General features: G+C 36.4%; 1 protein-coding gene across 1 annotated transcript in view; it reads left to right on the forward strand.

The window, feature by feature from the left end:
• The window catches only part of GDAP2 (ganglioside induced differentiation associated protein 2), a 95,139-nt gene that overhangs the window by 13,173 nt on the left and 57,286 nt on the right, over nucleotides 1-24,680 (forward strand). The window contains exons 4-8 of the mRNA XM_054467013.2: nucleotides 3,878-4,031; nucleotides 4,480-4,568; nucleotides 9,954-10,030; nucleotides 17,324-17,483; nucleotides 19,555-19,711. Coding sequence (XP_054322988.1) covers nucleotides 3,878-4,031; nucleotides 4,480-4,568; nucleotides 9,954-10,030; nucleotides 17,324-17,483; nucleotides 19,555-19,711 — 637 coding nt within the window. The remainder of the gene's footprint in view (nucleotides 1-3,877; nucleotides 4,032-4,479; nucleotides 4,569-9,953; nucleotides 10,031-17,323; nucleotides 17,484-19,554; nucleotides 19,712-24,680) is intronic.

Raw genomic sequence — 24,680 nt, forward strand, 5'->3', positions numbered from 1 at the left:
TTTCTTAAATCCATTGTCCACACGCAACCAGTAAGTGTAAATCCCTTCTTATTGTTCCTTTACTTCAAACTATTTAGTGGCCTCTCATTAAATTTAAATTCTAAACTCCTTAAACTGATCCCCATGTCCTTGCAAGATCTCACTCACTTTTCTCCAGGCTTATCCCATGCCCCCTTTTCCCTTCCTTACCATGGCTGAGCCAAACTGATCTCTTCTCACTACCTTGTCATCCAAGCTCCTTTCCAGTTTTGCACTTGATGTTGTTCTTTCTCTCAGTTGTCAACCCTTATTCTTAAGTCTTGGCTTATATCTCTTCCTCAAAGCACTATTTCTTTTTACTTCAGAATAGATCAGACCACCCATAGTATGTGCTGCCAGCCTGCAGTACTTCTCTCTTGTTTGCTTATCACAATTGTAATCTTGTAAATTGTCTTGTGATAACTGTATCCCCATTAAACTGTAAACTCCATATGGACAAGAACTGTATGTCTTTTATTACTACTATAAGTTGGGGTACCCCTAACAGAAAATTACTAACATTGTGGAAACCACATTATTTAAAGAGCTAGGATTAGCATAGAGAAGAGAATATTTGGGGGAAACAGTACTTATTCTCAAATACTTGAAAAAGGATCATATTGAAGAGGGAGAATGATAATCCTGCTGTGTTCCTAGAATCCTTGATAAGAAAATACATAAAACTATATGTCAATTCAGTTAGTATCTAAGCATCAATACTAAAATTAGAATAGGCAGGGTTGGCTTATTGTACCCAAATTTCCCCCCTGAAAAAAATCAGTCTTATATTCACTTTGTGAATTTAGAAATTTTATGAAACTAAACCTATGTGAGGTTTGTTTGTTGTTTGAACCTGTATGTGGGTGTGGATGTATACATACATTCTTATATCTTTTGATACCAAAACAAAATAATTACATGTATGCTATTCTCAAAATAAGGTAATCATGTACATATTCTGCAATTTGCCTTCTTCAGCAAATGAATTCCACCTTTTAATTTCAGAAATTACATCTACTACCCATACCATATTTAAAACTTCCAGCTGATCCAAAAATGTCCTTTGCGGCAGCTATTTTATCCAAAGCAGTATCCAATCCAGGACCAGACATTGCATCTTTTTGTTATGTTTATTAATTTGTCTCTGTGTGTGTGGTATTTTGTAATCCAGCACAGTCCCCTGTCTATGACACTGACTTGTTGACTGAACAAGGCCAATTATTTTTCACAGTATTCCTCCTTCTAGATTTGTCTGATTTACTTGAGGTGCCGTTTAGTTTGTATTTCCTATAAACTTGACATTATGTCTAATGGAATCAAATTTTGCCTAAAATATTTCATAGGTAATGTTGTGTTGTCTGCTTAATGTTGTATCATGTTAGACCTGTTAGTGGACTGTTACTCATATTAAGATGGCTCTCTTAATTGGAGTGAAGATAACAGTTTGATCCTTACATTCCATTTTTTTCTTGCCAAGGTCCCTCCTGGAATCCTCCATCCTCCCTTTCCTCTCTAGACTGTTCTCTATGCCTGCTGCACAGTTACTGTTCTGGAACTTTTTTTTAACATCATCCTGGGAAATCCTTTTTTCTGTTTGATGGATTGGATCTCTCATTTTTGTGAGTAAATCTACCAGGAGATTTTAAAGAAGGATGCAATAGAGTAAAACTACTGAGATTTTACTTCCACCTTTGTACTTAATTGGTAATTTGCTTAGAAATAGAATCCTAGTTTGGAAATCATCTTCTAGAAATTTGAAGGCACTACTCCTTTGTTTTCTACTTTGATTAGTGCTGTTGAGAAGTCTCGTGCTATTCTTATCCCTGATTGTTTGTATGTTACTGGTTTCTTTCTGGAAAGCTTCTGATCTCATCTTTGTTTCTTAGCACTCTTAAATTTTACAGGGATGTGCCTTCATATGGTTTGGGTGTTTTATGGGCTCTTTGAATCTAGAAACTCATGTCTTTCCATCCTGGGAAATTTTTTTGTTTTATTTCATTAATAATTTCCTTCCTTCTGTATTCTCTGTTCTCTCTGAAGAAATCCTATTAGATGTTGTATTTTCTTGTTTAATTCTTCAGTTTTCTCGTCTGTTATCTCTTATTTTCAATTTATTTTTGTTTTCTGGAGTCCTTCAAATTTAGTTTTAACTCTTCTATTGAACTTTTCATTTCTGCTGTCATATTTTTCACTTGGCTATAGCAGTTACATAAGTGCCATTTCCTGTTCTCTGAATAGTTTGTTTTTATGACATTCTGATTTTGTTTTCGGTTTTTTTTCCCCTGTGTTGTCTATTTCTTGAGCATGTGTTTAGTCTCCCCTTTTAGTTTTTGTTAGAGGCTTGTCTCACTTTCTGTTGATCCTTAAGTGTTAGCTGGATTTAAGATGGAAAAACTGAAAAGTTCATGGGAAACTTTGTACACATGGGTGTCTAAGTCATTTCAGGCTGCTATAACAAAGTATCCTAGGCTGAATGGCTTAGGAAGAATAGAAATTTCTGGAGACTGAAATCCAAGATCAGGGTGCCAGCATGGTCAAGTTCTGCTAAGGGCTATCTTCCTGGCTGCAGACTGCTGAGTTTTCATTGTATTTTCACGTGGCAGAGAGAGGGAGCAGACTCTCTGGAGACTCTTACAAGGATTCAAATCTCATTCATGAAAGCTTTACCCTCATGAGCTTATCTAATTCTAATTACCCCCAAAGACCCTACCTCCTAATACCATCACATTAGGGGGTAGGGTTTAACATATGAATTTTGAGGGAACCCAAGCATTCAGTTCATAACAGTGGGCAAAGGTTATTGCCTGGTGGGTCTTGAAGCATATGACAGAACGGGACTCCTGCCTGTTATTTTATTGGGGAACTTTCCCCAGTTATCTGTAGGTCCTTTAGGTTTGGGCCTCTCAATTTCTTGGAAAGGAATCCTCCAGGAGTGTAAGCCTAGATGTCTGTTTTGAAAGCCATTTAGGGGCAGAGGGCTAGACTTTTCACTGTTAAGTATAACACTTTAATTAAATCCCCTCTTTTCAGCTGTGCCTGGGGTTCTGGAATCCAGAAACTCTCTAGTTGAGCATCTCCAGAGAATAAACTTCTTCCCTGCTGCTCTGGTGGTAAAAAAAAAAAAAAAAAAAATCATCACCTTACTGTGCTGGCTGGGGGAGGGGTTGTTGCAGATTTGACTGTTTTTATACAAACTTTTAACTGGGCCTCCTCTTTTTAGCGCCACATCCCACTTCACAGCATAGCCTTTACAAGTACTTAGGGCTCCAATTTCTGAGCCTTTTTAGCATTCTCTAGTAATAATAACAATAATTTCTTGTGCATGTATGCACTTTGCATATAGTAACTCATTTAATCCTGTGAAGTAAGTACTACTAGTATCCCTCTTAAATAGGAAATTGAGTTGTAACAAGGCCAAGCACCTGCCCAGAGTGTCTTGACAGGAACGTGGTAGACTCAGGATTTGAATCAAAGCAGTCTGTCTTGTAGCCAACACTGCTTTTCAGTACAGATCAACTTGCTTCGTATTAGTTATCTCATTTCTGCAAGCAATTAGGTTTCTCTGCTCTGTTGAGTCAGTTACTAGTCAGTTGACATTCTGCCTTCCAAAATTTTGATGATGCTTATCTGCTTCATGGTCTTTCTCATTCTCTTTATCTGTCTCTGTGCTTATACCTATTGTATTGCTTCACTGTCATTTTGGGAACAGAAATAACAGAGATAAATACTTGTGTTCAGTCTATATTTTTAACCGAAATTTCTCAAAGTTCTCAATACTTTTTCTGTTTCATGCTTTCATTTGTTTTTGTTTCAGTTTTCCTAACACATCCAAACTTATGTGTGTTTCCATTGTTTCCAGGGTGCCGAACAGGTGAAGCAAAATTGACAAAAGGATTCAATCTAGCTGCCCGGTTCATCATTCACACAGTGGGACCTAAATATAAGAGCCGCTATCGCACAGCAGCCGAGAGTTCCCTTTATAGCTGCTACAGAAACGTACTTCAACTAGCAAAGTATGGTCTACTCATTTTCTGGACATAGCATATCATACATTGTTAAAGGCCCCAGTTTTTAAAGATAAAGACCCCAGTTTTTAGAGATTAAAAACCTAGCAGTGGAAGTCAAATTTTGAGGGACTTAGGTGATTTAGGAGGACCCTGACAATAGAATTATCTTTTCAAACTTAGCAGGATAAATGGGGTAGGTTTGAGTGACTTGAGAATTTAACCTTTTCCCATTTTTTATTCAGTTTTTATGTGAGATATATATCCTCCAAAGAGTGCAATTAAATTGTATATGAATAGAATTATTGAGTAGTACAGTTGGGTTAGCTATTATAGTAGATTTGTTGAAGAGGGAGGAAAGGAGAAGTTGAGCTAGATTTTGAAATTAGTTATGTGTTGTTGTGTATGTATTACAGATGTTTCTAATGCAATTTTTGTGTTTTCCCTTTGGTTACAGAGAGCAATCAATGTCTTCTGTTGGCTTCTGTGTCATCAATTCTGCAAAACGTGGTTATCCTTTAGAGGATGCAACACACATAGCACTTCGTAAGTAATATCAGAGATGCTGTACATGAATTGAATCTTAAAAATTTTTTAAATTCTGGGCATGGTGGCTTATACCTGTAATTCCAGCGACTTGGGAGGCTGAGACAGGAGGATCACTTGAGGCCAGAAGTTTAAGGCTGCAGTGAGCTGTGATTGCATCTATGAATAGCCACTGCACTCCAGCCCGAGCAACATATAGTGAGACCTCATCTCAAAAAAAAAAAAAAAAAAGTTGTGTTTTTTTTTTCATTAAATAGTTACAGCCAAAGAATATTCATTGATTAAGTGATTGTGGCTCCCTGGAGGGAAGTTTTTATTGGCAAGTTGCAGAGCTCTCAATTTACTTTTTCGGGTTGACATTTTTATCCATTTGAATAAGGGGTCAGAAGACTTGCCTATTAATTTTTTTAATTTCACAGAATTTAATTGAGCAAAGAACGAGTCTTGAATTGGATAGCCCCCAAAACCAGAATAGGTTCAGAGCAGCTAGCCTCTTGAATTTGAAAGTGATGCTAAGTTAGAAAGTATGGCTAATGCATTGAGTAGTTAAATCAGAATTTAGAATAATCTTAACAGTCTGCAACAAATGCAGTCAGATTTCATGATATCATATTTGTATAACACTTGGCAGTTTAAATAGCCACATTCACACATGCTATTTGAATGTAAAATTCTGCATTTAGGTTTTCAAAAGACTGGGCTCAGTCAATATGAGCCAAATGTCTGTATGTGACATAAAAATATGGCATTCAGCTAAAGAGAGTCCGTGATCTCACTGTATATATGCAGATTTAGACGACATCTTGAGTTTTATATATATTTCTGTGTGTCATATTGGATGAGACACTGACAAACAGGAGGACAAACAGTTTGAAACAGTAGTGGTGTTTCTCCTAAAGAAGAGCATGCTTTTAGCAAATATGATGTCCATCTTCAAATATCTAAAGGAATCTCATTTGGACTTATTCTGTGCTGCATTTTTCAAGCAGCAGTTCTTTGGGGTATTGTCATAAACTACAATGAGCATCTGGTGAAAGAACGCTATGGACCCTTTGTCAAGAAAAATGTGCATAAATACAGAATTTGCATGTTATTTCAGGAAGTTTACAGATCCTCATCAGGATTGTAGATAAGAACTCCAACTGTACAAGGCAAGGTCTAAGACCAAGTTATAAGGAAGAAAATGTTGGTCCCACTTGAGGTAGTACTAACTGTAACAGAAAAGTATTTTAGCGAACTTCTTGTCACTAGGAACATTCATGCAGAGGTTACAGGACCATCTGTTGCAGCTATTATAGAAAACACTTCTCATTTCAGAGACAAACTATACTAAATGATCTTTAAGACCCCCTGTTATCTCTAGAATTTAAAGTCGAAGAGCTGAAAGCCTTATTATATCCACAAATACCAAAAAGATATTTGAATGTATAAATTATTATTATGTAGCCTGGAGTTTGGGGTATCTGTTCAGTCTTAGTCTTATTTAATTATAACCTATTTTAAAAACCAATATTCTAACTGCTCAAGGATTTTATAGTAAATTTGTATATTTTATAATTAAGCTTATATACATTATATTAGACTGAGCTTGAGGGGCAGGGATCTTTTTATCTTGAATGCTTGACATATGGTACTTGCTCAAGAAATATGTGTTTTTAAAAGGGACAAGTAAATTCCATTTACTTTACTTAACAACCCTGTGTTTTAGGTAGTGTGGTGTCTGTTGTACAAATAAAGGGTCTCAGAAATTTCTCCTGTTGTGAGGGTTATGCAGACTTGGAGCATATATCCAGACCTTCTGACTCCCAAGTCTAGTAACCTGTCTGTTACACTAGATGATTCATTATGCTTGAGTTAGAACTGCTTCAGTGGAAGACTACTATGTTATTACATGCCTATCTTCTAAATGGTACCTAACCAAAGCAAAATTCCTGCCTTGATATAATTGCTCCTGACAAGGCTTTTGGCTGGTCTCTGCATTCTCTGATTTTACTTAGTCCTTGTCATATCATCTCATAGCTTCTTTTATATATCTATTTTTTATTAAGGTAATCATAAGGATTCTATTTTAAAGAGGCAGAATTATTTTGTAGAAAAGGTTCTGAATAGGGAGTTAAGAAGACTGGTTTTTAGTTCTAATTCTACCAGTCCAGCTCTAGCTCTGTGGCCCCAGACAAATCACTTGATACAGTACTATAAAAGAGGTCAACTTTGAGAGTAACAGCAGATAAAGATCAATAATGGGTATAAGGGACTTTGATGAAGCAGTTTCTAGAAATATGATTAGCAAAAAGGAAATGTACAGCTCTTAAAAGTGGGCACATTTGACTTATTAGGCCTTAAATCTAGTGGCAAAACTGTAGCATCTCATTCAAACACATACACAGAAGATGATGCCTTTTGCTTGAATACTTTATCAAGCATTTGGAAAACAAATGGCTTGTACACTTTTGTAACATATATGGGCCAAGAACAAATCTAATGATATAACCCTAAGTCCTTAGTATCAAAAGCTTTCTTATTAAACTATTATCAAAATTTATTTCATTTGAAGCCTAAGTAATATGTTTTTGATAGATATATTAAGACACGTGCTTTTTTTTTCTTAGTTCATGTGCAGTTTGTTTTTCTCCAGAAAAAGCCTAAAAAAAAATCTGCATTGAAATAAATTTATCAGGTTGTTTATTCATCCAGCAAAAATTTAAGTGACTACTATGTGCTGTATACAAAATAATACAGTGGTGAGAAATAAGATGAAGGTGTTTGTTCTTGTGGTGTTTCCAGATGGGGAATTATAATGTCCTAGATGTCATTCTTACAAATTATAGGGTATTCACTAGATGTTTAAGCACAGGACATTGTGATTGGTTGCAGAATATAGTGCGCAGATGAAACTTTGAAAGGAAGAGCGTGGCCTGGCCTTTAGTACTAAAACCTTGGAGTCATGACATTAGTCTTCTTCACTGCTTTTGCAGAGTTAATTTTCTAAATGAATTCCACTGAGAGAATTCAATTTGGTTGCTATTTGGTATTGTATTTTATCTTCCAAAGGAAATAATATAATTATATTCTGGGAAACTATTATGCATGAACATTACAACTTGATGTCAAATAAATAGGAAACAGAAAATCTTTACGTATTTTTTTTTTCCTTTTTTTTTTGAGATAGAGTCATACACTGTCGCCCAGGCTGCAATGCAGTGGGGCAAACACAGCTCAATGCAGCCTCAACCTCCTGGGCTCAAGTGATCCTCCCTTGTTAGCCCCCAAGGTAGCTAGGACTACAGGCATGCACCATCATACCTAGCTAATTTTTTTAAAAAAATTTGGTAAACACAGGGTCTCACTGTGTTGCCCAAACTAGTCTTGAACTCAGGCTCAAGTAATCTTCTTGCCCTCACCTCCCAAAGTGCTGGGATTATAGCCATGAGCCCCCATATCCTGCTGAAAATCTTTTTTTGAAAATTCATTTTTGAAAAAGCATTAAAGCAGAATAGAGGAAAAAATAAAAAGTAAATTTGTTATCTAACAGGAGGAGAGTTACGAGTGTTTGTTTAGTCCTTTAACAAATGGGTTTGCTCTGTTAGGTTCTTGAGATACAATGTTGAACAAAGCAGGCAATATGTAACTGAGCCATAAATTGTTAATTCAGTTACTAGTTACTTTTGAATGATTGCATATCACATCCGTAAGGTGTGCTAGGCCCCAAATTAAAGTAATATTAATATAAAATATACTTGGTCTTCAAAAAGCTTAGTCTAGCTATAAAATATGAGAAATTCTTAAAATGAAGGGTGTTCAAAAGATTCTAGAAGGGGCACAAGGAAGGGTGAAGATGGCTCTGGGCTGGGTCTTGAAAAATGAGTAGGAGTTCACCAAAAGAAGAGAATGGTTGATGAGTGATACTCTAGTCAAAGGTAGGCATGCAAGCAGAGGCAGGGCATCATAAAAGTAAGTGGTATGTTTTGAATACAGCAAAGTAGATTTGGCTAAAGCATAAGATGTGGGAGGAATAATTGAAAATAGGACTAAAGAGCTGAGTGGGCGAAAGTGAATAGTTGAGGTTGGAGTATAGAGAGTCATGCTAGGGTTTTTGAATCTTAACCTGTAAGTAGTGCAGAGCATCACCAGTGTTTATTAAAAAGGGTAACATGAGAAGATAACTCAGGCAACAGTGAGTATGTAGACTTGGGGAAAAAAGATGCAAGGAGAGCAGTTAAGAGCTTATTACCAAAGTCTGTGTGAGCCTTGAGAACCTGAAAGCAGAAAAAAGAAAGGAATAAATGTTAGAAATATTAGCAATAGAGTTAAAAGTCATGGGAACTATTTGAAAATGCAGTATGAAGGAAGAGGGAAAGGAAGCATCAAAGACAATTCAGGATTCTAGCTTGGATGATTGGTTGGATGTTGATATGTAACCAAAATAAGGAATGTAGGTAAAAAGGACCAGGTTTGTTCCGAAAAAGATGGCGGTCAGGATTTGGACCTGTTGGGGTCAGGTTTGGCTACATTGAATTTGAGGTCTCTGTGAGTTATCTAAGCAGATATACCCAATAGGCATCAGGTAATTCGGATCTTTTCCTCAGAAAAAAGAATATAAAGATTTGGGAGCCATCAGCATTTGAGGTAATACCTATCCAGCACATCAGTGAGCTAAGGAGAATAAGTATATCAAAAAAATAAAAAATATTGAAGGCAGAACCCTGGAGGACAACATTTTTAAAAGGTGAGGGCATGTGTGTTAAGGACTAAAGCTAGGGAGAGATCCAGTGAGTTAAGAACTGAAGTAAAGGCCAGTAGGTCTTGTTATTAGAAGTTGATAAAGAAGAATTAGGATAACATAGAAATTAAGAAAAAAATAATTGAGCTTTGGTTTTGTGGAGTTTTGTCAGGGGCTGAAGGGCTGGGTAGGATAGCTAACACTGTAACTGAATGAATGGAAAGACACTTGTGCTAGATCATTCTGTCCCAAGAGAGAGGCCCCAGGGAATAAGAAGAATATACTGGATAAGAGAGAATTGTATGGAGTTAGCAGCATCTTCTACGGCCAGTCACTGTTCTTGGCATTGGAAATAGAGCAATAAATACAATAAAGCATCTTCTTTATGGAGCTTTTATTCTAGTGAATGAGGCAGAGAGGGCAGGGAGGATAACAATACACAAGTAACTTCGTAAAATGTCTATCACAGTTGCTCTGGAGGAAAGCAAATCAGAGTTTTTATACAAGTAGTCTGGGCAGGCTTCACTAATAGGATATTACAAAGCAGAGTCCTGAATGAAGTGAGAAGTGATCCATTACAAAAATAAAACATTGAAGAGCTTGATTTTTCTTTATGTATAAGTAATTTTTTATTTATTGAGTAATCCTTCTATTCTTTTCCTTAGGCACTGTAAGGAGATTCCTAGAGATTCATGGGGAAACCATTGAAAAAGTAGTATTTGCTGTCTCTGATCTTGAAGAGGTATTTTGCTAACTGTTACATTATTTAAATCTTGTTTCTACCTTTAAGCATTTGCCTTTGGCTTATCGCTATGTATTTACTGAGTTTCCAGCAGACAAATCCTAATGATCTATTTATGTATTTGACAGTGGGTCTTATAATCATTCATTGAAAAAGACTATATTGGAAACTAAAAATAAGTCAAGAAGGAGCATTTTGTTCATATTTTTTATAACTGTTGTTGCTGTAAGTGAAATCGTACAAAGTGGAGTTGTTCTGCTTGGCCCCTGTGTTAGCTCTCAAAGCAACACCTTCTAAGCACTGAGTGTTTGGAGAGCATAACTGGAAAACTACTATGCCAGAAAAGCTTTGGTGTCTGCCTGACCAGGTGACAGCCTAGTCTAGTGGCTGGCACTGTGAGGTTTATATGTTTTGTTATATGTAGTTAGGTTTAATATATTTCAATTTAATTTGAAACCATTTTAGAAAATCAGTTTATTCTTATCTCATTACACTTTATTTTAGAGTGCTTTGTCTAATTCAGCTTCTAATATTTCCAAATTTTGTATTATTGAGCAAGTTAACGTCTGCTTCAGTAAAATAGAAATACTGATAGTACCTCTATCAGGTTTTTCTTGATAATAAAATAAGCTAATATGTTCGTATTAGCTATCTATTAGTGAAGTATCTATTCAAGGCATATATAGCTACATATATAACATATATATGTACTTTTGAATTTGCTGAAAAAAGGCACATTTACTTTATCTCTTGTTTCATCTAGTTTATTTATACTTAGAATCTTCCAGTGATCTTTTACTGAGTGTTAGCATGTAACAGATTTGCTATATTAGGTCCTGGGAATACACCAGTGAAAAAATCATGGTTGTTTCCTCAAGGAGCCTTTATCCTTTTGTGGAAATAGATAATTCAGATAAATTCAGATAATTGTGATAAAGGCATTAATGGAGGTATGGGAAGGATAGGACATAACTTTAGCCTGGCACAGGGTTAGGAAATGCTTCCCATAGGAAGGGATACATAAGTTGAAATAATTGTAAAAGGTACATAAGATTTGCCAAGGGAGAGAGGCAAGTGACAGCAGTCATACAAGCCTGAGCAAAGGCAAAGAAATAAGACATAGCATCGAGTGTTTAGTATTGCTGTTGCATAAAATGTGAGGCTGAGAGTGGCGAAAATGAAAGTTAGATAGGGATAAGATCATTCAAGGCTTTGTGTCACATCCTGTAAAATTTAGACTTTATTAATTATGCAGTGGGAAACAAGAGCTTTACGCAAACAAATGATGTCGTCTAATTTCTGTTTTAGCTGTGTGGAGGATGATTTGGAAAGAAAGACTAATGGCAAGAAGAGATAACAGGTGGTTGCAGTACTCCACATGAGAAATGATCAGGCCTGAACAAGGGTACTGGTAGTGTTAAAATTTTAAACATTTAGTAAATAAGTTCAATTGAGTTGGTGGTTGATTAAATACATACGGGAAAAGGAGTTAAACGTGACTTCTAGGTTTTTGGCTTGAGTGACTAAATAATGATGCCACCATTGAGATAGCAGATAGAAGGTGGGAAAAGTTTTGGAGATGGGATGAAGACAAATTATTTTCTGAACACGTTGAGTCTTAGAGGATCAGTGGATCATCAGGGCAGAGGCTCAGCGAACCATTGTGCTTATCAATTTGAAGCTGAGGAGTGAAGTCTAGGTTAGAGATTTGTCCATTTTCATAGGATAGGATACAAATGAGATATGGCTCTTGCTCTCAGGGAGTTGGCAGAGCTGCTGAGACAGCCAGGTAAACAAAGATCACCCTACAGTGTGCCAAATGCTCTGCTAAGGTATGCACCACAGTGCCGTGGCAACTTACCATGACACCTGACCCAGATTTAGAGGAACAGAGAATAAAAGTCTTTGCCCTCAGTATTCCTGGGAAAATAATCAACATTTACCATCTTTTTCTCAAAAGTCATTTGTGAATAATTTATAGAAGAATAAAGGGATAATGAAAAACAAGTTTATTAGACATTTTATAAGAATTTAAACAAAAAAAAAACCTCTTTGTATCAAGTAAATACTGTTGCACAAACATAAAAGATGAAAGAATACTGTTGCACATCCTCTTAGTAAAATGAGATTGTCCAGATTCCTATCACAAAATAGTATGTGATTAAGTTCTTCTTGTTGAATGACTGAATGAGAATACCATATTTCCTTTTTGTCCTTAGAAAGACACAATGGCTCATGCCTGTAATCCCAGCACTTTGGGAGGCTGAGGCAGGTGGATCACCTGAGGTCAGGAGTTCAAGACCTGCCTGGCCAACATGGCAAAACCCCGTCTCTGCTAAAAATAAAAAAAATTAGCTGAATGTGGTGATGGGTGCCTGTAATCCCAGCTACTAGGGAGGCTGAGACATGAGAATCACTTGAACCCAGGAAGCAGAAGTTGCAGTGAGCTGAGATTATGCCACTGACTTTAGTCGGGGTGACAGAGCAAGACTCTATCTCAAAAAAAAAAAAAAGAAAAAGAAAAAAATCATAAACTCATAGATTATTGAATTTGAGAAAGATAACCTAGAATATTGTTGTCTGAAGACTCAGAGTCTGAGATTTTACCTTATACAGTAAATCTTATGATCATCATTAGAGGGCCGCTATCTGTCTCCTTACATTCATCTTTGATTTATTTAATGATTCCAAAATGTTTTCTTCATTTGTCTTCTCTTTACTATTATGGACTGCAAATGAAAAATTCTGAATTCTCAACTCTGTCCAATAAAGTTAAAAATATACTACCTGCCAGAAAACTATAGAGCAATATCTCTTATGAATAGAGATGCAAAAATTATCAAACCAAATCCAGCAACATACAAAAGAATTGTATACTACCCCAAAGTAGGACTTATGTCAGGAATGCAAGATTAATTCAACATACAAGAATCTGAATCAATGTAATATATCATACTAATAGAATAAAGGATAAAAACCACAGGACCATCTCAATAGATGTAGAAAAGAACATTGAAAAAATGTAACACTCTTTCTTGATAAAAACAGTCAACAAAGTAGGAATAAAAGAGAACTGCTTCAACCTGAAAAAGGGCATCTATGGTAAACCCATAGGTAACATACTTAATGGTAAAATACTGAAAGCTTTCTGCCTAAAATCAGAAAGAAGACAAAGATTTTTGCTCTTGCCAGTTCTATTCAACATTTTACTAGAGTTTCTAGCCAAGACATTTGGCTAAGAAAAAGAGATAAAAGGCACCCGAATTGAAAAGAACGAAGCAAAAGTATCTTTATTTGCAGATGGCATGATCTTATCAAAAATCCTAAAGAGTCCATGCCAAAAAAAACAAACAAACAAACACTGTTAGAACTAATAGAGTTCCAGTGGGGTTACAGGGCATAAGATCAATATGCAAAAATAAATTGTATTTCTACACACTAACAATGACCTATCCAGAAACAAAAATTAAGGAAACAGTTCTACTTAGAGTAGCATCAAAAAAAGAATCAAATATTTAGAACTATACTTAACAAAAGAACAGTAAGATTTGTACGTTTAAAACTATGACCTCTTTGAAAGAAAATGTTAAAAACACAAATAAATGGAAAGACATCTATGTTCACAGATTAAAAGACTTAATGTTGTTAAGATGACAGTACTGACCATACTCCCTACATTATATTACAGACTTAACATAATCCCTATCAAAATCCCAACTCATTTTTTGCAGAAATTATCAAGTTGATCCTAAATTTCACATGGATATGCAAGAGACCCAGAATAATCAAAACCATTTTGGAAAAAAAGAACAACATTGGAAGATTCACACTTACGAATTTCAAAACTTACTACAAAGCTGTAGTAATCAAGACTGTGGTACTGACATAAGGATAAACATATAGGTCAATGGAATGGAATTTCTGACAGTGGTTTCAAGACAATTTAATGAGGGAAAGAATAGTCTTTTCAACGAATAGTATTGGAACTACTGGATATCCACATGCCAAAGAACAAAGTTGTATTCCTACGTTATAGCAGATACAAAAATTAGCTCAAAAGTAATCTAGGACCTCAATGTAAGAGCTAAAGTTATAAAACTCTTAGAAGAAAGCGTAGGTATCAATCCTCTTGATTGTGGATTAGGCAGTGGTTTATTAGATATGGCACCGAAAGCACAAAGAGCCAAAATCAAAGTGGATAAATTAGGCACTCTTATAATTCAACAAAAGACAAATAAGCAAACTAAAAAGTGAACAAAAGTTTTGAACAGACATGTTTCATGCCTAGGTTTTAATTTACAAAGGTGACTGAGTGATGAGACAAAAGAGGTCTATGGCAAGAAACATTGTTTAAAAGAAAGAAAGAAGAGTTTAATGTTTTTCATAGTTCTGCTAGAAAAGAAAGGCATGGGTGCTACGCAGGGCCACGGGAGGAACACTGGGTTTCAGTCAGGAGGCAGAAGCAGGAGTGTGAGGAAATCCTGAGCCAGAGCCTTTATTGAGTTTTCCTTGGGAAAGGCAAGGCAGGGCAGGACTTACAGTTTAGGACTGGCTAGTTTGAATAATTCCAGCAGACTCTGGGCTATAGGAGTAACCTCTAGATTCCTGATACCTGGCCCTGGATGATTTAGACCAGGAGAAATATTTGCATGGTGTGTAAGAGTTAGATACGGAAATGATTAGGACTGTAGATTTGGGATTGGTTGGTTGGCATATGCAAGATGTGCTGTTTACTATCTTTAGGAATTAGTTATCCCTTACAGGGACAATCTTCCCAGGCCAGAAAGCTTTAAGATGTGAAAACATGATAAAATAGAAAACAAAAAAAATTAAACATAATTAACATACATTTATTTGAAGAAGATATACAGATAGCCACTAAACACTGAAAAGGTGCTCCACACCATTAACCATTAGAGAAATACAAGTCAAAAGCACTATGGATACCACTTCACACCCACTAACATGGCTATAATTACAAAGGGAGACAATAACAAGTGTTGGTGAGGATGTGGAAAAATTGGAACCCTTGTAGATAGTTAATTGGAATGTAAAAATGGCGCAGCTGCTTTGGAAAACAGTCTGGCAGTTCATGAAAAAGTTAAACATAGAGTTACCCTATAATGCAGCAGTTTGACTCTTACGTGTATACAGAAGAGAATTGAAAACATAAGTCTACACAAAAACTTGTACACAAATATCTGTAGTAGCATTATTTATAATTGCCAAAAAGTAGAAACAACTGAAATGTCATCAGCTGATGAATTGATTGAAAAAATGTGGTGTATGTATGTGTGCGTGCATGTGTGTTAGAATATTATTCAGCCATAAAAAAGGAATAAAGTACTGATACATGCTACAGCATGGGTGAACCTTGAAAACATCATGCTAAATGAAAGAAATGAGACACAAAATGCCACATACTGTATTCCATTTTTATTTTTATTTATTTATTTATTTTTTGAGACGGAGTCTCGCCCTGTCACCCAGGCTGGAGTGCAGTGGCACGATCTCGGCTCACTACAACCTCCAAATCCCAGGTTCAAGCCATTCTCCTGCCTCAGCCTCCCGAGTAGCTGGGACTACAGGTGCCCGCCACCATGCCCGACTAATTTTTTGTATTTTTAGTAGAGATGGGGTTTCACTGTGTTAACCAGGATGGTCTCGATCTCCTGACCTCGTGATCCACCCGCCTCGGCCTCCCAAAGTGCTGGGATTACAGGCGTGAGCCACCGTGCCCGGCCTTTTTTTTTTTGAGATGGAGTCTCACTCTGTCACCAGGCTGGAGTGCAGTGGCACAATCTCGGCTCACTGCAACCTCCACCTCCCGGGTTCAAGTGATTCCCCTGCCTAAGCCTCCCGAGTAGCTGAGACTACAGGCACACGCCACCACGCCCGGCTAATTTTTTATATTTAGTAGAGACGGGGTTTCACCATGTTGGTCAGGTTGATATCAATCTCCTGACCTCGTGATACCTCCACCTCGGCCTCCTAGAATGCTGGGATTACAGGCATGAGCCACCATGCCTGGCCCTGTATTCCATTTTTATGAAATGTCCAAAAATAGGCAAATTCATAGTGACAGAAAGAAGATTAGTAATTGCCAGGTGTGGGAGAGGGAGGAATGGTGAATGATTGCTGATGGGTTTTAGAGTGATGAAAATGTTCTGGAATTAAATAGTGGTGATTGTACCCCCTTTGTGAATACTGTCTATGAAAAACCACTGAAACTGGGTATGGTAGTGTACACCTGTAATCCCAGCTACTTGGGAAGTTGAGGTGGGAAAAATGCTTGAGTCCAGGAGTTTGAGAACAGCCTGGGCAGCATAGCAACACCTCATCTCAAAAAAGAAAACAAAAACAAACACTGAATTTTATACTTTAAAAGGGTGAATTTTATGGTATGTGAATTCTGTCTCAGTTTTTTTTTTAAAGATTGTATCTCAGTTTTTTTATAAAGGCTATAAAGATGGTGTCTCCAATCTTATATATGTGTTTAAAAGATGATGCAATACTATGGCCAACACAATATGAAAATGAAAGAAAATGATTTCTTGAATGATTTCATTGTCCTAGGTGATTCCATAATTTTTTTCTTACTATTTTATTTCAGTCTTTTTTAGTATAGTTTGTAATAATTGATGAGTAATTCTAGGTAATGAGAAAACAATTCCTAGGAAGATGAAAATGCAAAATGCTTCAAGATATAGGACAAATAAGAGCACTACATGCCTTTAATGTATTGCAGATTTATTAGTCCAGTGGACCAATCGATATGGGAATTACAAAATAAGATGAGTTTTATTCTGTTTGTTTTTTTTTAAGTAAAATTCATCTTTTTTCTTTGAAAAAAACTTTTAAGAAAGAATAAACATCATGAAAGAGAAATCCTTCACAAACAACTCAGAAGCTAAACCTGGTTGAATGGACCCTGATGGCACACTGAGGGTTAAGGAAGTAGCTAGTATCTGAGCCAAATCTTGAGAGACTGGTATCGTTAGGAAGTGAAGGTACAGATGGGGACAGGAGTGGCAGGACTTATGCATTCCAGGTTCAGTGACCTGGAATTGTTAGGATGGGCATCACATTTAACTTGGCTAGATAACAATATCCTTATCTTTAACACAAAAGCTGATTGAGGGTTGCAGACAGTATCTAGTCTGAGCTCAGAAGTGGTAAAGTCTTTATTCTTGATGGAGGTTGTCTTCACAGTGTATGAACAGCACTAAGTACTGCTGAGGTCTTCTTTGTTTTGTCCTATTTTTCACAGAATGTCTTGCTTTTCTGACACAGGCTACTTACCAAAAGCTGCTACCTCTGTACTTCCCAAGGTCATTAAAAGAGGAGAATCGATCATTGCCCTACCTACCTGCAGATATTGGAAATGCAGAAGGGGAGCCTGTGGTACCTGAACGACAGATTAGAATAAGTGAGAAACCTGGTGCTCCAGAAGGTGAGTTCTAGAGCTCTAACTTTTTAAATCTCCCTCTTAGGGCCAAAAATAGGCACCAATCACCAAAGAAGTAAGAACTTCAGTTTGACCTTTGGAAAGCTCTCTATTACCATGATACTACTATCAAGACCAGTTTAGAAGTTTTCAAGTTCTATTCTTGAAATTAAAAATAAAAGTATAGATAGATAGATATACGTCAAGTCTGTGTTAGACAGTGGGGATTAAGAGGTGGCTATAACAGCATTCTCACCCTAATGGAGGTTATAGTTTCATGCAGAACACTGTTGAGATAGTAAAGTACATTATTGTCTAATATTTTAAACAGCTTTCAGTATCCTCTAAAAATCATACTTAACATTAAATACTAAGACAATATTATAACCATTCATTTTGTTTCTTTGGGTTATATACTGTTGTAGGTTGGAGCAGTAGGTAGAACGTGTTAGGATGGGGGCCTTCTGAATCTGCTCTGTGTGACATCTTGTAGTGATGTTCATGTGTACATGTTTAAGGTCTTAAGTCCCTTCTGTGGAGATATGCCTCACAAGCTTCAGTGCAGGGACTGAGTCTTGAAATCCAGCAGTTTAGGGAATTACTGTGAAATTCCTAGAGTGAACATTTCTTTTAACAATGAGCACCAAGCCAAAATCTGTAGGAAGCAACTCAAGATTTTATCACAAGTACATAGACTTTAATCAAGTGGAGGGACTTATAAGTGGTCTAACATCAGGAAATGTGAAATATCTGGAAACCAAACTTTGCTGAAGGAGTAGTCATGCACTTTGGGTGAGCCTCCAGTATAGTATATCCTTGAAATAATGCAAAGAGTTGTTTTGAAATCCTCATGCCTGTGACTACCATAGAATTTTTCTTTCATAAAATGCATTTAGTGTGATAATGAGTGGTGAACAGCAAAACCACTTTGAGTGCTGGACAGTAGATAAGACTAATTAATTTGCTAAAAGATTCTCTTCTGTCCACCATTCCCAGAGTGTTTTATTTGCATTCATATCTCAGAAAATACTTTTTGTGATAGACGTAGGCCTTAGCATTCTTAAATATTTTCAAGTAGAATGTTAAATCGTATCTCAGAAAATACTTTTATGTTATAGATATAGGCCGTAGTGTTCTTAAATATTTTCAAGCAGAATGTTAAATCTGTTAAAATATATATAACCAAGCTTTACTTGAGGGATGTTTTTAATGAAAGCAGGCCCTTCCAATCTATTGGCCTGTCAGTTTGAGGAGCAGTGAAGTAGACGTGGGGAAACTCCAGCTGATTGTCCACCAGGTTGGAATTCAAGTGCTGGCATTGCCTTGGGAATTTCCCCATGGTACAAGGTTTGTTTTGTTTTGTTTTTGCTTAACAGATCTACCAAGACAGTGAATACCACACTAAGAGATAATCTGTTCCCAAGAGACTGATTTCTACTAATCCAACTCACAGTGGTTGTATGGACAGATTAGAAAGTTAATTTATTAATTGGTAGTGAAAACTGTAACTCTTATGGACGAAAATAACTAGGTTGGTATGACAGTGTAGAAAACCAGGATGCTAAATTATAACTGAAATATTTCTTAAGGAATGTGGATCATACTCTGTGATCCTGGTACATCCATGTTGGGATGTTACCTTACAGAAGAGCATTTATGCAATCAAATGCTTCCTCCTTCAACAGTGCTATATAAACCTTCCCAAATGCTTGTTTTTTATACTTTTTTGTCAGATGCTGTGCAATGAGCCATCTTTAAAGCCAGATACAATCCATTTACTTCTGTCTTTTTGTGTGTGACTACAGTCTACTCTTTCCTTCCTAGGGTTACACCCAGGTCACCCTGATTGGATTTCACATATTGCTAAAACCTTTGTCACACATGGACAGGCAGTTTCTTTCATTATTTCAGCTTTTCAAATGCCTAAATCTGATTACAATTTCATTCTCAAAAATAACCTTGACCCCAGTTTTTTGAGTTACCTCACTGTCATCCTTACTGCAGCATTCACAGTCTGTTTCATTTACTGTCTAGTTTTAGCCTAAGCTCTCTATTGATAGTAGCATTTTTGTTACAGATAACCAAGAAGAGGAGGATGAAGGCTTGGGAGTTGATCTGTCTTTCATTGGCTCTCATGCTTTTGCTCGAATGGAAGGAGATATTGACAAGCAAAGAAAACTGATCCTTCAGGGACAGTTATCAGAGGCAGCTCTGCAGAAGCAGCATCAAAGAAAGTAAGACAACCCTTCAGGACTGTTAGATACATAAGGACGTCAGAAGCAAGAAAGGGACCTTGCATCTGATGCATGAGCTACGTGTATATATAATGCATTCCAATTTATTTTTCATGACAATCAGTGAGGAAGATATCGTCTTCATTTTGGAGGTGCAAAAACTCAAAGTTAAGAAAGTTATCAGTGGCCACAGTTAATATGTGGTGAAACCAGTGTTCAGATACATGTCTGATTTCAGAGCTCCTACCCTGTCTACTACAAGAGTAATGCCTCCATGCGAGGTTTATATTCTAAAAGGAGAAATTAGGAAAAGGGAAAGGCAGTTATAAAGCTTTTACTTAGCTCTACTATGTTTATAATTAAAGCATAATCTACAGTTGAATTAAATTTAAAAGAGCTTTATTTCTCCCTGACTTATCCCAAGGACCTTACAAGACATCCAAACCATTCCATTTCTTCCATATGTCTTCTAAAGCAATTTTGAAGAAATCCTTTTAAAAACATAGAAGCAGCTTTGTACTTTTGGGTAAGCTTTCCCAAAGATCAAGTCTTTGTAAAGCTAGCTGCTTTTCAAAAAAGTCTAAAGAAAATTAAAATAAACTATAAATGTCTACTATCCATTACCTTATAGGGTTGATTGAGGGTTAGCACCTCATAGGGTTTTTGTGAGCATTAAATGAGGTAATGTAATGAGCTTTAGCACAGAACCTGGTACTTGTCAAGCTCTTAAAATTGTTCACTGCTGTACTGAGCAAATCATGGCTTGTTTTATCTTTGAGCTTTGGTACTTGCCATTCCTTTTGAATGGGCTACTCTCATCCTTCAATTTCTATCCAGATTTCAAAAGCAATTGCCTCTGGAGACCTACCTCCCAAGTCTGGAACAGATGCCACCTCCTGTATGCTTTTTTCATACCCTGTACTCACCCAAAGCATAGCATAGCATTTTTCACGCTATATTGTAATGATGTCTGCATGCTATCTGTCTCCACTGATAAAGTGGGAGTTTGACTACATGATCTCTCTAGTCCCTTACAGAACTAGTATTTTGTGTCTCCTCAATCCCAGGTCTTCCTTTATTCTGATTTTAATTTGAAAAACAAAAGCATATGAGCCACTAGGGGGCACCAAGGAACAGCTTTTCCAAGTGAGGCAGTCACAGTCAAATGATACTTTCAGTGGTTTCTAAACTTGGCCATATGAGTAAGACTCATCTGATGGACATTTTTCATTAAATACGGTGCCTGCGCTCCTCACATTACTGGGATCTGGGACTTCTTTAGTATTGAGTCTCCTTTGCGCTCTTAAAAATTGTTGAGGACCCCAGAGAGCTTTTGTTTTTATGGGTTATATCTATCAATATTTATCACATGAGAAATTATTTATTTTAAAATAACTGTTTCTTAATGAGAAAGATAGCAGTGTTTTTTTTTTTTAGTCTTGCAAATTGTTTAATGTTTGACTTAATGGAAGACAGCCGGATTGTCCTATCAGCATTCAAACTGCTGCAATAAGTTGTTTCGACTAATGTATATGAAGAAAACCTGACCTCACTGAGATTTTAATTGGAAAATGGAGGAGTATTTTAACAGCCTTTTAAAATAATTGGGATATTCTTCTTTGATACTATACCAGAATTTGATCAATAGTAGTGTTTTAAAACATAGTTGTAATGCAGAATCTCAAACTGTATCCATGAATTTTTTTAATTCTATTACATTAAAATGTGTTGTTCTGTACTTTGGACAGATTTCATAATAGGAATGTATAGCATGACTTTATAACATGATATGTTAGCTTTTTGGAAAGTATTGATTCACTGAATTATTCAGAGCTCCAAATATTGACACATTTCATTACACAATATCAAAAAATTATATTTGTTAGTATCAATTGTGTAGTATCACCAATCTCATCAGAAAAGTATTTAATATTAGGAACTGTCAAGCTTCTGATGACAATAAAAATGTTTCAAATATATATATATTTAAAGCTCAAGTTTTATCATTGGAAACAAATACTGTTGATTATTTTTCTTGAAATGTCAGGGTCACTTTATTCATTTTTGGGAAAACACCTGCCACATATTCATGTTGAATAACTACAGTTTGCCCGTCATTCTTTGAAGTAAAAATGGTGTTGCATGAAAAAAAGCAGCTAGTCCAGCTCACAACTCAATCACACAGTGCTTTTCTTCAAGGCAACTTCACACTTCAATATGCAGAAGTACTTTATGTGTTCTTCCCATTTTGTCTTCCATTAGTTTAAAAAGATGGGTTCTCAAGAACTGATTTAATAAAATTAATAATCTTTACTTCTCCATCAAAGACATTCTTAAATGCAGCTGGCCTTTTTTGTTTATTGGTGCCACTGCCTTGATTTGTGGTAAGGCTATTACCAGCTGTTTTTACCCATTAGTTGCTTTTGCACTATCAATGTAAATGTCTATGCGGTGAAAAATGCAAATAACGTTATTACAAAAATAGTTTTAAACTTACAGCCTCCTAAAGGCATGTCAGGATCTCTTTAAGAGTCTGCAGACTACACTTTGTGAACCACTGGTCTATGGTCTCTCACCAGTACTTTACAGTTAGAAGGAATTTTGGTGATCATTTGTTAATAGTTTTCCAAAGTAGGGTCCACAGTCTATCAGCATTAGAATCACTAAGAGTGCTTGTTAAAAATCTGTGCCCCACACCAAACTTCCTGTATCAAATTTCCTGTCCTCCATGGAAAGGACTCAGAAATCTCCTGTCTAAAGTTTCTTAGATGATTCTTTTGTGCCCTAAATCACTGACCTAGTGTTACTCCATTATGTTACATAAAGTAAATTGATCCCACGGAGTGGCTTGCCCACAGTTACGGCTACTTAAGGAAGACCCTTCAATGTAGCCTCTGTAGCATATCTCCCTTCTCTACTCACCTTCAACCCACTTACAAAAGCCAACTTCAGAGCAGTTGGAAAAGGACTGGAGACTTTTTATATTTACATACAAAGAACTACATGATTATCACCTTTCTCAAATCAGTCAACCTGTTCTTTTCTGTCCATTTTCTCTTTCTCTCTCTCCCTCTCTCTTGCTCACACACACACACACAAATACACACAAACTTATACACTACATACGTAACTCATTTCTCCATGAAATGGTACAGATATCTGGAAGTTTTAAGTTTGTCTTTGGGCTGGTTGCTGGTTTGTTGTTGTTGTTGTTGTTGTTATTTTTCTAAGTGAGTTGATTAGTTTTACTTAGTAACTTAGTTTAAGCCAGTATTAAAATAAATTTATATTCACTGATCCCACACTTTCTGGAAAGGAGTCCTATAGCATGTAAAGCATTATCCTTTGTATTGGTAGAGGGCCTTGATCTTGAGAGTCATACTTGTAACACAGTTGGCTTTTTCCATTTTGTTTAGGAAACAATGAACACTTATTCTACAAGATAATATTCTAGTTGCAAGTACACAGAGATAAAGTACTCCCCATCTTCTGGAAATCCATGAATGAGCCACGCTACCTTGAGATGTCAGAAGTATTGAGGCAAAAGTTCAGAACTGCAGTCAGGTTGTGTGCACATACAGTCAACACACAGTTGCAGGCTTGGAGAAGAGCATAGCCTATGGCTCCCAAAGCTGTTTGCTTGAGTAAGGAGCTATGTCTGACCAAAAGATTTTTCTGATTTCCCATTTATGTGCCCAGTGTCTGTGATGATTGAAGATGAGGTCTTCTCTTATATCTGTAAAGCAGACTACTTCAGAGTGATGTTAAAAACTTTAGACAAAATAAACTTAATGGAGTTTATTTGAGCAAAGAAGTATTCATGAATCAGATAGCACTCAAAACCAGAAGCAGTTCAGAGAACTTCACTATAGCAGAAGGAGCAGCAGACTTTTATAGGCTGATTGCAGAAGCAAAGTAGAGAAATTACTTGATTGGCTACAGCTAGGCATTTGCCTTATTTGGGTATGATCCAGCTAGTTTGCCATTTGTGATTGGCTGAAACTCAGTTTAGTTGCTTTTTGTTTGTTTGTTTCTAAAATTAATCAGTTACAAGGGATTCCTCTAAGTTAAGTTTTGATATGGTTGTATAAGGGTTCCTAGTACAGAAACAACCCTAAGCTAATTGGCCTCCTGCTATTTTGTTTTAACAGTGATAACCAGTTCTCAAAAGTATGGTCCAGGGAGGAACCTAATACTCTATTTTCTTCTGAAAAGTGTGATCCAGGGAACCTGATAAACTATTTTTATAATGTGGCCAGACATGGTGGCTCATGCCTGTAATTCCAGCACATTGGGAGGCCAAGGGGGGTAGATTGCTTGAGTCCAGGAGTTCGTGAAACCCTGTCTCTTAAAAAAAAAAAAAAAAAAGGAAAAAGAAAGAAAAGAAAAAAAATTGGCCAGACATGGTGGTGCATGCCTCTGTTCCCAACTACACAGGAGGCTGAAGAGCCCAGGAGGTGGTGGAGGTTGCAGTGAGCTGTGATCACACCACTGCACTCTTGCCTGGGCGAAAGAGAGAGACCCTGTCTCAAAAAAAAAAAAAAAGAATGTTATTGAGACTTATTTTTCTTTTTCATTCACATTCTCTCACAGTGTTCAATGGAGTTTTCTGGAGGCCGCTCACTATGTGATACTACAGTAATTTAAATGCAGACGCACATATGAGAATCTAGCAGAAATTAAAGAGATTTGCAAGTTAAAAAATACAACTGTTTTCTCTAAATACAGCTTTTTAAAAAAAAGTTATGTTCACAAAATAGGTTTTTCATCCTTTTTAAATTAATGAATATTTTTTAAATTTCTGTTTTTATTTCTAATGAGAACTGGTAGATATAAATGACACAAACAAAAGATGTTTAAGGTCCTCAAGAATTTATAAAAACATAAAAATGTCTATGTTTTATATAGATATATTTTGGTCCTGAGACCAAAAAGTTTTAGAATTGATGGCTGTTTGTTGAGGAGTTTA

Source organism: Pongo pygmaeus, chromosome 1 (genome assembly GCF_028885625.2).
Source record: "Pongo pygmaeus isolate AG05252 chromosome 1, NHGRI_mPonPyg2-v2.0_pri, whole genome shotgun sequence".
NCBI lineage: Eukaryota > Metazoa > Chordata > Mammalia > Primates > Hominidae > Pongo > Pongo pygmaeus.